Genomic DNA, 14,580 nt, shown 5'->3' on the forward strand with positions numbered 1-14,580 from the left:
TTTTTTTTTTTTTTTTTTTTTTTTTTTTTTTAAGGCAGGGTCTCACTCTGTTGCCCAGGCTGGGGTGCATTGACACAATCAATGGCTCACTGCAGCCTCAACTTCCTGGGCTCAAGCAGTCCTCCCACCTTAGCCTCCTGAATACCTGGGACCACAGGTGCACATCACCATGCTCAGCTAATTTTTAAATTTTTTGTAGAGATAAGGTCTCACTATATTGCCTAGGCTGTTGGGCTCAAGTGATTCTCCTACTTCAGCCTCCCAAAGTGCTGGGATTACAGGCATAAGCTACCATGCCTGGCCACAGAATTTTGAGTCTTTTCAAACACAAATCTTTACGTTTAGTGCCTCTAGTACAGGCCTGGCACATAGGGAATCCCTAGTTTATTTCCTTAGCTTAGATGACACAGACTTAAGGCTCTCTCTCCTATTTGGCCAGATCGTACTATTTTTTTCTCTTTACCTTTACAAATATGTGTTTTGTAAACTTTAATAAAATTTTTTGAGGCAGAGTCTCACTGTCACCCAGGCTGTAGTGCAGTGGCACAATCACAGCTCACTGCAGCCTCAAACTTCCTGGTGTTAGGTGGCGATTCCACCTCAGCCTCTGAAGTAGCTGTGACTATAGTCACATGCCACCATGCCTGGCTCATTTTTCTATTTGTGTCTTTGTAAACTTTATGGAAGTGCTGTATAACATGTACAGAAAATTACACAAAAAATAAGTGTTTAGTTTTCTGAATTTTCTTTTCTTTTCTTTTTTGTTTTGAGACAGTCTTGCTCTCTTGCCAGGCTGCAGTGTGGTGGCGCGATCTCGGCTCACTGCAACCTCCACCTCCTGAGTTCAAGCAGTTCTCCTGCCTCAGCCTCCTGAGTAGCTGGGACAACAGGCGTGCACCACCACGCCTGGATAATTTTTGTATTTTTAGTAGAGATGGCATTTCACCATGTTGGCCAGGATGGTCTCTATCTCTTGACCTTGTGATCTGCCTGCCTCGGCCTCCCAAAGTGCTGGGATTACAGGTGTGAGCTACTGTGCCCAGCCTAATTTTCTGAATTTTCAAAGTGAACACCCAGTTCAACAAACAGAATAAATATGTCACCAGGATTACTGAAGTCTCCTTTTGTTTTGATTCCCTAGCAATCATTATTTCCCTGTAAAGGTGATTACTATCTTGACTTCTAATGCCATAAATTAGTTTTATTATAACTTTAAGTTGGAGGTTGCCGTGAGCTGTCGTCACACCGCTGCACTCCAGCCTAGGCAACAGAGCGAGACCTTGTCTCAAAAAAAAAAAGGAACTTTAAGTGGAATCATATAGTATATATGTGTATATTTTTTTGCATCAGGCATTTCACTCAGCATTGCATTCATGCAATTTATGCATGCTGTTTTATACAGGTGGAATCAGGCCAGGCACAGTGGCTCACGCATGTAATCTCAGTACTTTGGGAGGCCGAGGTGGGAGGATCACTTGAACTCAGGAATTTGAGATGAGCCTCGGTAACATGGCAAAACCCTCATCTCTACAAAAACATACAAAAATTAGCCAGGCATGGTGGCAGGCACCTGTAGTCCCAGCTACAGAAAATAAAAATAAAAATAAAGAATGTTGGCATCTATTCATTATCTTTGCCTTATCATATTCCATTATATGAGTCCCTCACAAATTTATTTATCCATTTATTATAGATGGATATATGGGTTGTTTTCAGGTTTAGCTATTATGAGTAATGCTGCTTCGAATATATCTTTTGATGAACATGTCTGCATTTCTATTGGGTGTGTATCTAGAGGCTAAATTGCTGGGTCATAAGGTTTGTGAATGTTTAGCTTTAATAGATACTGCTAAATGATTTTGCATTGTGATTGTATAGTTATACCAAATTATGCTTTCACCAGCATTGTTTGAAAAATGGGTTGCTTAAAAAAAGAGGGGGTTTCTCCCATCCTAATGCTTGGTATTGTCTGCCTTTTCCAGTTTTAGCCACTCTGGTTTTATTCTGCCTTTTTTTGTTTTTGTTGATTAGTGGGGTAGAGTACCTTTTCATATGCTTTTTGGTCATTTGAATATCTTTTGGTGAAGTCTTTTGCCTATTCTTGGGAGGATATTTACTCTTATTGATTTGTAGGAGTCCTTTATATATTCTGGTTACAAGTCTTTTGTTGAAAATATATATATATATATAGAGAGAGAGCATATATTTTCTCCCATTCTGTGAGTTTTTATTCTAATACTGTCTTACTTATGGTTACTGGTTTTGTGACTTCTTTTTTTTTTTTTCTTTTTGAGATGGAGTCTCGCTCTGTCGCCCAGGCTGGAGTGCAGTGGCGTGATCTCGGCTCACTGCAACCTCTGCCTCCTGGGTTCAAGCTATTCTCATGCCTCAGTCTCCTGAGTAGCTGGGATTATAGGCACCCACCACCACACCCGGCCTTTTTTTCTTTCTAATGGTGTCCCATTCCAGGATGTGACCTGTTTAAGAAATTGTTGATTCTCCCAGGTTTTCTTTTAAGGGCTTTTTGTTTATATTTTACAATTAGGCCTACAATCCATCTGGAATTGATTTTTGTATATGGTTTTGTAAGTGAAAAGGTCTCTTTTTTGCTATATGGATATTCAGTTGACTCCAATACCCTTTATTGAAAAGACCATCTTTTTGTTACGGCATCATCTTTTCATTACTGTTACTGTTTTTGGAATTCTGGGGCTCATACATAGATCCACCTATTTCTAGACTTTTAATTTTGTTCTGTTTATTTGCTTATCCTGTTCCAATAACCACACCTACAGGTCTTGATATCTGATAAGTCCTCTAGGTTTGTTTGTTGCCACCTAGATTACCTTGACATTTTTGGCCCTTCGTATATAAATTTAATTTAAATTCAACAAATATTTACTGAATTCCTATTTCTTATGTGGTAGGCACAGTGATAGGTGTTGCAAATATAGCTGTCAATAAGATAAGCTTGGTTTTTTCTTTATAGTTGGGAAAGCAACTCATGTAGGATGAGAAGAGGGCCTGGGATGAAGTCCGGAGGAACTCAGTATTTAAAGTCAGTTAGCAAAGAAGACAGAGAGAGAGAGAGTGTACAACCCCACATGTTAGAAAACCAAGAAAGGACAGCATGAAGGAAGGAGGAAAAGGGAAGAAGGTACAGTCATGTGTTGCTTACCGACAAAGGGGATACTTTCTGAGAAATGCATTGTTAGGTGATTTTGTTGTTGTGTCAGTTGTCATAAAGTGTACTTACACAAACCTAGATGGTATAGCCTACTACACACATAGGCTACATAGTACAGCCTTTTGCTTCTAGCCTAGAAACCTGTACAGCATGTTACCCTACAGAATGCTGTAGGCAGTTGTAACACAATGGTAGGTATTTGTATATCTAAACTTCAGAAGGGTATAGTAAAAATACAGTATAGGCTGGGCATGGTGGCTCATGCCTGTAATCTTAGCATTTTGGGAGGCTGAGGCGAGCGGATTGTCTGAGCTCAGGAGTTCAAGACTAACTTGGGCAACATAGTGAAACCCCATCTCTACTAAAAATACAAAAAAAATTAGCTATGTGTGGTGGCAGGTGCCTGTAGTCCCAGCTACTTGGGAGGCTGAGGCACAAGAATTGCTTGAACCTGGGAGGCGGAGGTTGCAGTGAGCCGTGATTGCGCCACTGCACTCTAGCCTGGGCAACAGAGTGAGACTCTGTCTCAAAACAAATAAACAAACAAACAAAAACCAGTATTATATATATATATAAAAGGTACACATATATAGGGCACTTACCATGAATTGAGCTTGCAGGAATGGAAGTTGTTCTGCTGTGAGTCAGTGAGTGAGCAGTAAATGAATGTGAAGGATTTTACTGTATACTACTGTAGACTCTATAAACTTTGTACACTTAGGCTACACTAAATTTCTAAAAAGAACTTTTCTTCAATAATAAATTGACCCCCCTCCAAGAAAATTGACCTTAGCTTATTGCAATCTTTTAACTTTTTAAACTTTTTTTAAAAAAATTTGACTCTTGTAATAACAGCTTAAAATAAAAATACATTGTATAGCTATATAAAAAAATATATATATATATTTGAGATGGAGTCTCACTCTGTCGTCCAGGCTGGAGTACAGTGGTGTGATCTGGGCTCACTGCAACCTCCGCCTCCCTAATTCAAGTGATTCTCCTGCCTCAGCCTCCCAGGTAGCTGGGACTACAGGTGCCCACCACCATGCCCAGCTATTTTTTTGGTATTTTTAGTAGAGAAAGGGTTTCACCATGTTGACCAAGGCTGGTCTCAAACTCCTGACCCCAAGTAATCTGCCTGCCTCGGCCTCCCAAAGTGCTAGGAATACAGGCATGAGCCACCACACCTGGCCCAAAAATATTTTTTATACCCTTATTCTGTAAACTTTTTTCAACTCTTAAAATTTCTAATTTTTTTTTTACTTTTTTATTTTTTCTTTTTATTTTTGAGAGAGAGTCTCGCTCTGTGGCCCAGGCTGGAGTGCAATGGCATGATCTCAGCTCACTGCAACCTCCACCTCCCAAATTCAAATGATTCTCCTGCCTCAGCCTCCCAAGTAGTTGGGATTACAGGCATGCACCACCTTTCTACTAAAGAGTACACTGTAAAATAATGGTAAAAAGTAAATACATGAACCAATAACAGTAATTTATTATAATTATATCAAGTATTTTGTACTGTACATAATTGTGTGTGCTATAATTTATTTATTTATTTATTTATTTATTTATTTATTTATTTATTTTGAGATGGAGTATCGCTCTGTCACCAGACTGGAGTGCAGTGGCACGATCTCGGCTCACTGCAACCTCCGCCTTCAGGGTTCAAGAGATTCTTGGGCCTCAGCCTCCTGAGTAGTTGAGACTACAGGCGCTTGCCACCATGCCCAGCTAATTTTTTTGTATGTTTAGTGGAGACAGGGTTTCACCATGTTGGCCAGGATGGTCTTGATCTCCTGACCTTGTGATCCGCCTGCCTCGGCCTCCCACAGTGCTGGAATTACAGGTGTGATCCACCACACCCGGCCTTATGTGCTATAATTTTATACAACTGGCAGCACAGCGGCTTTGTTTACACCAGTATCACAACAAATACATGAGTGATGCTTTTGCACTATGACATTGACAGCTACAAAGTGAGGAAGTGATTGGAATTTTTCAGCTTCATTATAATCTTTGGGACCACCATTGTATATGTGGTTTGACTGAAATATTGTTAATGCTATGCATGACTGTATATCCAGAAAGTGTGGTCAGTTATGTCAGTGTTGTTGCAAGGTCAAGCAAGATAGACTGACAAACATCCATTGTACTTAGCTCAGAGTGTCTATTGTGATCTTGGAGAAACAATTTCTGTGGAAGGGCGGGGTATGTGTCTGTTATTTCATGATGATAATAAAATAGTCTACATACTACTGACCATCATAAAAGCCAAAGTGGTTTTCTATTTTATACCACTCCCCTTCCTATCCTTGCAGCTGAGGGAAAATTAATTGCTCTTCTAAATGAATTTAATACTTACTTGAACCTGGCTGTTTTAAGTAATACAAAAACTATGCTTTATTCATCCATCCATTTATCCATATATTCAGCAAGCATGTACAGTGCACCTACCAACTACCCAGGACATATAAGCATTGTGCTAGGGATGTAAGTAGGAAGGAAAAGAAGGAAGGAGGCTCAAAAAGATGTATTTGACCCATGTACAGTTGTCCTTTCTTATCTGTGGGTTCCATATCCACATATTCTTTGATTCAACCAACTGCAGATCAAAAATATTTGGAAAAAAAGCGAATGCTTGCATTTGTACTGAATATGTACAAACTTTTTTTGTCATTATTCCCTAAACAATATAGTATAACAACTATTTACGTAACACTTACATTGTATTAGGTATTATAAGTAATCTAGAGATGATTTAAAGTATACAGGAGGATGTGTATAGGTTTTATGCAAATAGTATGTCATTTTATATAAGGGACTTACTTGAGCATCCGTAGATTTTGACATTTGGTGGGGTAGGGGGTTTGGAACTAAGCCAGCAAGATACCCTGGAATAACTATATATCTCAGTGAGTTAACTCTGTGAAGTATTTTTATAGCCTTTAATGGCTACTCGAAAGGGTTTATGCTGTGAGGCAGAGGTTGCAGTGAGCCAAGATCACGCCACTGCACTCCAGCCTAGGTGACAGAGCGAGACTCTGTCTCAAAGCAAAAATAAAAAAAAAAAAAAAAGGAGGAGGTGGGGGCGGTGATTTGGTGAAGTTCTGTGCTCTGAAGATAAAATTTCAGAAAGTGCCTCTTTTTTGGCTAGGTGCAGTGGCTCACACCTGTAATCCCAGCATTTGGGAAGCCGAGGCAGGTGGATCTCTTGAGGTCAAGAGTTCGAGACCAGGCTGGCAAACAAGGTGAAACCCTGTCACTACTTAAAATATAAAAATTAGCCTGTAATCCCAGCACTTTGGGAGGCCAAGGTGGGCGAATCACCTGAAGTCGGGAGGTCGACACCAGCCTGACCAACATGGAGAAACCTCATCTCTATTAAAAATACAAAATTAGCCAGGCGTGGTGGCACATGCCTGTAATCCCAGCTACTTGGGAGGCTGAGGCAGGAGAATCGCTTAAACCCGGGAGGCAAAGGTTGTGGTGCACTGAGATCGTGCCACTGCAGTCCAGCCTGGGCAACAAGAGCAAAACTCCATCTCAAAACAAATAAAAAGATAAAAGAAAATAAAATAATTAGTTAGGCTTGGTGGTGTACACCTGTAGTCCCAACTACTCAAGACGCTGAGGCAGGAGAATTGCTTGAACCTGGGAGGTGGAGGTTGCAGTTAGCTGAGGTTGTGCCACCTTGGGCGATAGACAAGACTCTGTTACAAAAATAAAAAAGAAGATACATCTTTTATGGTTAAGTGGAAAAACAACATTTCGGTAGAGAAGGGCTTTGTTCTTGTTGAGGGTTCTCTGATAATTTTTTCTTTTCTTGTTATGTATTTATACCTTGGTGTTTATGTTCGAGTCATTTTCTTTTTAGATTTGAGGCTCATTTTAGGGAAGAAAAAAAAAGAGCAGAGATTAGTTTATTTTTTAATACAATACAATCCCATTAAGTATGGGCAGTGTTAATTATAGTTTAACAAGGGTTAGAGCCAAAGTTTATTTTTGTCTATTCTGCATATTAATAGACCTGCACTTGGAGTCAGGTGGATTAATAAATACCCAGAGAAACCATTTCAAGTCATAACTTTGAAAGTAATAACTTAAAAATTTCTACCTTACTGATTAAAAGTTGACATCCTAGGCCAGGCCTGGTGGCTCACGCCTGTAATCCCAGCACTTTGGGAGGCCGAAGCGGGTGGATCATGAGGTCAGGAGATCAAGACACTCCTGACTAACATGATGAAACCCTGTCTCTACTAAAATTACAAAAAATTAGCCGGGTGTGGTGGTGGGTATCTGTAACCCCGGCTACTTGGGAGCCTGAGGCAGGAGAATCGCTTGGACCTGGGAGGCGGGAGTTGCAGTGAGCCCGAGATTGTGCCACTGCACTTCAGCCTGAGGGACAGAGTGAGACTCTGTGTCAAAAAAAAAAAAGTTGACATCCTAATTTCAAATAATTTAAAAAATCTATTTCTTTAAGCTGTAAGGATGTTATGAAGGATTATTTTATTTTAGAGTACTTGAAAATCCATTTCTTAAAGCTATAAGGATGTTATGAAGGGTATTTACTTTTTATTTTATTTTGTTTTATTTTATTTATTTATTTATTTTTAAATATTTTTGAGACTCAGTCTCGCCCTGTCTCCGAGGCTGGAGTGCAATGGTGCGGTCTCGGCTTACTGCAACCTCCACTTCCCAGGTTCTAGTGATTCTCCTGCCTCAGCCTCCTGAGTAGATGGGATTACAGGCGCCTGCCACACATCCGGCTAATTTTTTATAGTTTTAGTAGAGACGGGGTTTCACCGTGTTGGTCAGGCTGGTCTCAAACTCCTGACCTCATGATCCGCCCACCTCGGCCTTCCAAAGTGCTGGGGTTACAGGCATGAGCCACTGCGCCCGGCTATTTTATTTTAGTTAGAGTACTTGAAAATGTGGCAAAAGTTTGGTAGGTTAGCAAAGTCTTCAGGAATAAAATTAACTGTGAGTTGATCCTTGCAAATTTTGGAATCCAAATAGTGACCACAGCACCTTGGCAAAAGTGGAGCTTTCTTTAGGAGGCTAGAGGAAGAAAAAAAAATGGGAACTGTAAGCTAAGGTCACATCACAGTAGGAATAAGTAAACATTTAGTTGTTTTACATAGATCTTTTGGTGGATTCATTCAAAGTGATTCTTTTCTTGTAGACTTAGGCTAGAATCTTAGGGGGTCAAAAAATAGATTATTGGCCAGGCACGGTGGCTCATGTCTGTAATCCAATCACTTTGGGAGGCCGAGGTGGGCAGATCACAAGGTCAGGAGTTTGAGACCAGCCTGACCACTGTTGTGAAACCCGGTCTCTAATAAAAATACAAAAATTAGCTGGGCATGGTGGCACGTGCCTGTAATCCCAGCTACTCAAGAGGCTGAGGCAGGAGAATCACTTGAACTTGGGAGGCAGAGGTTGCAGTGAGCCAAGATCACACCACTGCACTCTAGCCTGGGTGACAGAGCAAGACTCAGTCTCAAAAAAAAAAAAAAAGGCTCTTTTCTTAGGTTTATTTTTTGTTTGTTTGTTTTTAAAGAAATAACTAGAAACAAAGATTACAATATGCTTCAAATCAGTGGTTTCTGGTAATACTTCAGTTCTGGTTGGTGAAGAAGGGAAACAGAAAATTAAGACAATTTTAAATGATGACATTTTCAGTTACAAGTTCAATCAGCACTGTCATCAACTGACATTTATTCCTAACCGCTTGGGTGAGTGGCACTGAACCAAATCCCACAAGAAATATCTTCTGCCTACATGAACAAACCGGTTCTTGAACTATTGCTCTCAGAAGCTATAGATAATAGCAGTTGATTTTAATATGTTGTGAGATTCCAACCTTGGAATCATGAGGTTAAAATAGGAAAAACCATACCAAAAAAAAAGTTTTTAATAGAAATTGGGCCGGGCGCAGTGGCTCATGCCTGTAATTCTAGTACTTTGGGAGGCAGAGGTGGGTGGATCATGAGGTCAAGAGATCTAGACCATCCTGGCTAACACGGTGAAAACCGATTTCTACTAAAAATACAAAAAATTAGCCGAGCGTGGTGGCACACGCCTGTAGTCCTAGCTGCTTGGGAGGCTGAGGCAGGAGAATCGCTTGACCCCAGGAGGCAGAGGTTGCAGTGAGTGGAGATCGTATCACTGTACTCCAGCCAGGGCGACAGAGCGAGACACCGTCTCAAAAAAACAACAGAAAAAAGAAAACTGTGTCTACTGTTTGTCTTGAAGAAAGAAATCATTGTCTTATGCAATATGACACTAAACACATACAATTGTTATTATTATTTTTTGAGACAGGGTCTTACTCTGTCGTCCAGGCTGGAGTGCAGTGGCCCGATCTCAGCTCACTGCAACCTCTACCTCCCAGGTTCAAGCGATTCTCCTGCCCAGCCTCCCGAGTAGCTGGGATTACAGTCTCCCGCCACCATGCTCAGCTAATTTTTTTATTTTTAGTGGAGACGGGGTTTCACCATGTGGGCCAGGATGGTCTTGAACTCCTGACCTCAGGTGATCCACCCTCCTTGACCTCCCAAAGCGCTGGGATTACAGGCATGAGCCACCCTGCCCGGCAGCATATACAATGATTTAAAAATATTTCACCAAATATTATTGTAGTATAAAAGTTGAAGTTTATTCGAGTAATCATTTGTATGAATAATGCAAGGTAAACTTTTATTTTGACAAAAATAGGGAGGTGAGTTGATTCAGAGCTTATCAGGTACAGTCTTAAAGTAAGTGATTTATTTCTGCATTGAAAACTAAAATACAAAGAAATCTGGTGGATGTCAAAAGTTTATGACTAAAATCTATTTTTACCTGACCTCCAAGGTTGATATCACATTTAATATTAAGGTGTTTTTTATTCTATACTAAAAGTGATTATTTTATGCCATCTCTGCTGAAAATTTTTTTAAAAAATTATTTAAGTGTTTAAGTATGGTCAGATTTTAAGTATCTAACATTCTCCAGTAGTTCCCTCTCCCTTGCCTATTCCTCTCCACCCCAGTCTCTTTCTAGTAGGATTCCTATTGCTGGCTACCCAGTCATTACCATTCTAACCATTTAAGGTAGCTCTGCTTGGCTTATTTATTCTGAGTACTGCAATTCAGTTTCCCTTTATCCTGGCTTCCTATGGCAAGTTGACAAACCAGTTTATTTTTCTCCCTTTTATTTCAACGACTCATGATTTAGATTGGTTAGGAGGATATAATGTAATCAGGACACAACCTTTTCCCCTCAGAATCTGTATTTGTGAGACTTCCTCCTTTCCCGGCTGAACGTGCTGAAGTCAGACCGAGTACCTTGTGAAGGACTTCAGCCCCCACAGTTCCCTGTGTGCGCATGCCCTCTCATCTTACAGTTGTCAAAGTGCTTTTGCCAGAGCGGTCACATAATCAACCTGAAAGAAGAAAATAAATACTGTATACTTTTAAATTTTATCGATTCTTAAAAACTGGACACTCAAAGGTAACTGCTACTAAGATTTTGTTACTTGAAATTGGGTTATTGCATGTTAAAGAATATCTATTGTGTGTGGTGGGGGAGGGGAAGGAGGTATCTATTTCTCACTTTGCTGTAAATAAGCAAAAACAAAAACAAAACAAAACAAAAACCGAAAAAACAAAAAACAACCCTAAGAACACAAAACAAACTATACAGGCAGTTGCTGAGAGACGTTGTATACTACCTTTGTAAATTTTATCTTAATCTATTGCTTACCTTTTGTTTGAAAAGGTCTTATTTATTAAAGGTGTGTCTTGACCTTGACAGTGAATTTATGCAGAAAGCGAAATTTATATTTTTAAGGAGTGTTGAGAAGAGAAATGGGTGTTCCTGGTATAAAATTTTTACAATTCAATGAATATATTAACATTGATTACAGCTATTATAAAATGTTCTGAGTCCAGCTTACTTTTTGGCTTTTTTGCTGAGGTACAGCATTAATTTTTCCATGAAGAGCATGTAGTTTAAACCGAAGGCATTAACAACAAGCATTGATAAAAGCAACCGGAAAAGCAGAGTGATATTAAAATTATAATCAAATGCCTATTTCAGCCATGATGATACGGCTATTATAAAGACAATTCTAGCTCACTGAAAGTGACTCAAATCTCAGATTATAATGGTTTACTGCAGCACTGTTTAAACCAAGTATGAAAATGTCTCTTTCTATGACCATCTTCTTAGGCAGCAATAGAACTTTGTCTAAATCAAAGCTTCATTTGCCTCTTTGTATTGTATTTTGCAATACCGATCAAAGCCATTGTTTTAGACCAAGGGAACTGAGGAACATGAAAGCAATCTTAAACAGATTTTATTGGTAGTAGCCGGCAGTCTGTGTTGTATATTATATTGAGTTGGGTTTTTTCCCTGGGGGGATTGAAGGGAGGAAAGGCAGGGGAATGAGGAATAGAAGGGAGAGCAAGGTGGCTGCGAAGCATTTCCTTTAGCCTACCACTATTTTGTGTATGAAACTTTGAAATAAAAGATATTAATGAACCATTTTAATGACAGTCTTTAATAAAATAATCAAACTACTTTTAATTCCATTTCTTGTCTGATATATTTTGCATAATAGTTAATAATTTCATTTTCTGATACATTGATTTTAACAATAGTTATTATCATGAGGATGTCTAGAGCCAGAGCTTCTGTGTGTATCTGAATGCCTTTTCACAAGTGTCCTGAGAAAGATTCCTCTCCAAGTATCTGGGTTAATTAAGTAACTGCATTAAATTTATTAATAACTTAGTTGCAATTGTACTGAATCATCATCTAAAAATAATTATATGTTTGGTCATATGCCCCTTTAACATTCAAAATATTTGTTTTTAGGGTCTCAGAAGTGTAATATTTATATATTTAAAGCAATTAACATGTTCTAAGGACAAGCTAACTACATGTATGGCAATCTCTGGGTTTTGAGTGATTAATTTTCATCCTTGAATAAGAAAACAGGCTGTATGGCAGAGGTGAATATAGCCCTTCTATGTGAGATGGAAAATACCATACACTCCTTATATGGCTAAATGAAGCAGTGATGGCAATGCACTATAATTACAATGTATGAAAATTTGGGACTTTGTACTCCTCTATTTTTAACACTTTTGCTAGCATATGGTAATTCAGGGTCTTCAAACCATAGTGTTTCGCTGCTAATACTAGTGATAAGAGAATGGATTCTAAATTTGCCAAAGTCTTGTGACCAACAGCAGCAGGAGGATTCAAAATTGAAAATCTGGCAACCCCAGAATTATCTTGACTGTCTACTTAAATCTCAGGGTTTTTTTTAAAGCCCCACCCCCACCCTATCTCACAGGCGCTCGCTCGCTCGCGCGCACTCTCTCTCTCTGACCTTAAATCCAACCAGAAGCATTTCTCCACTCTGCAGAGAAATTCTCAGGCTCCTGTTGAGACCTGAAGCACTGAGATGCCAAGAAATCTCTTGTGCGGCACAATTGGAGACAAGAAAATTGGGGAATAAGCAGAAAAACCATAATCCTTAGAGTAACAAGAAGCAAGCACTTCCAAACCTTTCAGTAGGTTTTTACTTCTTTAAAAACGTTTTTTTTTTTTTTTAAACTGTCTCCTAACAAAATGGAGTAGCTGCAGCTACTGGGAGGCCAGAGAATGATTGTTCAGCTGAGTCCTTCTAACAAATGCCAAGGATTTCCTCCCTCGTGGTTCGCTGCAGCTAAATGAAACAATTACCAACGCAAGAAGGCAGTTTGCTAATAAAGAGGGCTGAAACTGTTTTTTTGTTTGTTTTTTAAAAAAGTGTTCGAGCTGGGGAAGGGAGAAGAAAGGGTCGTGTGTGCGGTGTCTTTTTAACCTTGCTGAAGGACGCAGCAGTATTTATTGACGTATGCAAATAACTGGGGGAGGGTGGTGCTTGGGAAAAAACAGGAACCAGAATCAGTTTCTCATTGCAGGGCAAACGCTCTGAGTTCCGGTGAAGGGAAAAGAGACGTGGCGAAATTGCTGTCTTTCTGTCTTATAAGCACATCTCTCACTAATACAGAAAAGGAACCAAGACTTCTGAAAGGGTGAAGACGCTCTCACAGTATCTTTAGAGACCTTGCTCGACACCTTCCCTACCCCCCACCCAACAGCCCGACCTGTTCTTCTAAATGGGAGATTATGGATTTGCATTGCAATTGGCTAGTAGCGGTGGCGATGGATTTTCGCAAGTGAAACACCCGCCCACTTCAGCGAGGGACATTCATGATCACATTGACAATAACGCGTCTCTCTTTTTTCCCGTTTCAGCTGCGCAAACCATGCAGGATGATTTACTGATGGACAAAAGCAAAACCCAGCCCCAGCCCCAGCAGCAGCAGCGGCAGCAGCAGCAGCAGCCCCAACCTGAGTCCAGCATATCCGAAACCCCGTCCACACCCCACTCCTCAGAGACCCCCAAGCCGGAGGAAAACAGCGCAGTGCCGGCCCTCAGCCCAGCCGCTGCCCCGCCGGCCCCCAACGGCTCGGACAAGATGCAGATGGAATCACCGCTCCTGCCAGGCTTGAGTTTCCATCAGCCCCCTCAGCAGCCGCCGCCGCCTCAGGAGCCCGCGGCGCCGGGCGCGTCGCTGTCGCCGTCCTTCGGCAGCACCTGGTCCACGGGCACCACGAACGCGGTAGAGGACAGCTTCTTCCAGGGGATCACCCCAGTCAACGGGACCATGCTCTTCCAGAACTTCCCGCACCATGTCAACCCAGTCTTCGGAGGCACTTTCTCCCCGCAGATCGGCCTGGCGCAGACCCAGCACCACCAGCAGCCGCCGCCGCCTGCACCCGCGCCGCAGCCGGCACAGCCGGCTCAGCCCCCGCAGGCGCAGCCCCCGCAGCAGCGCCGCTCGCCCGCCAGCCCCAGCCAGGCGCCCTACGCGCAGAGGAGCGCCGCCGCGGCGTACGGCCACCAGCCCATCATGACCAGCAAGCCGTCCTCGTCTTCGGCGGTTGCAGCCGCTGCTGCCGCAGCCGCCGCCTCGTCGGCCTCGTCCAGCTGGAACACGCACCAAAGCGTGAATGCAGCCTGGAGCGCACCATCCAACCCCTGGGGCGGCCTGCAGGCGGGCCGGGACCCTCGCCGGGCGGTCGGTGTGGGCGTGGGTGTGGGTGTCGGGGTGCCTTCCCCGCTCAATCCCATCTCGCCACTCAAAAAGCCCTTCTCCAGCAACGTGATCGCGCCGCCCAAGTTCCCTCGCGCGGCGCCGCTCACTTCTAAGTCCTGGATGGAGGATAACGCTTTCCGGACCGATAATGGTAACAATCTGTTGCCATTTCAGGTAATGCTCTGATGCACCTGCACACTCCTTCCCCCTGCCCCGCTCCTTTTGCCCCTTCTCTGACTTTTAGTCGTCTAC

At 41.7% G+C, this 14,580-nt stretch overlaps 1 protein-coding gene across 6 annotated transcripts in view; it reads left to right on the top strand.

Annotated features, from left to right (window-relative positions):
- The window catches only part of CPEB3 (cytoplasmic polyadenylation element binding protein 3), a 256,201-nt gene that overhangs the window by 36,208 nt on the left and 205,413 nt on the right, over positions 1-14,580 (top strand). For 3 of the 6 annotated variants that reach the window (XM_030940513.1, XM_030940514.1, XM_030940518.1), the window contains exon 1: positions 13,095-14,502. In XM_030940513.1, coding sequence (XP_030796373.1) covers positions 13,345-14,502 — 1,158 coding nt within the window. In that variant the 5' untranslated portion in view covers positions 13,095-13,344. Of the gene's footprint in view, positions 1-13,094; positions 14,503-14,580 lie in introns of those variants that run through there. The other 3 variants (XM_030940515.1, XM_010381317.2, XM_030940516.1) reach the window with 2 other exon arrangements.

Source organism: Rhinopithecus roxellana, chromosome 11 (genome assembly GCF_007565055.1).
Source record: "Rhinopithecus roxellana isolate Shanxi Qingling chromosome 11, ASM756505v1, whole genome shotgun sequence".
Taxonomy (NCBI): domain Eukaryota; kingdom Metazoa; phylum Chordata; class Mammalia; order Primates; family Cercopithecidae; genus Rhinopithecus; species Rhinopithecus roxellana.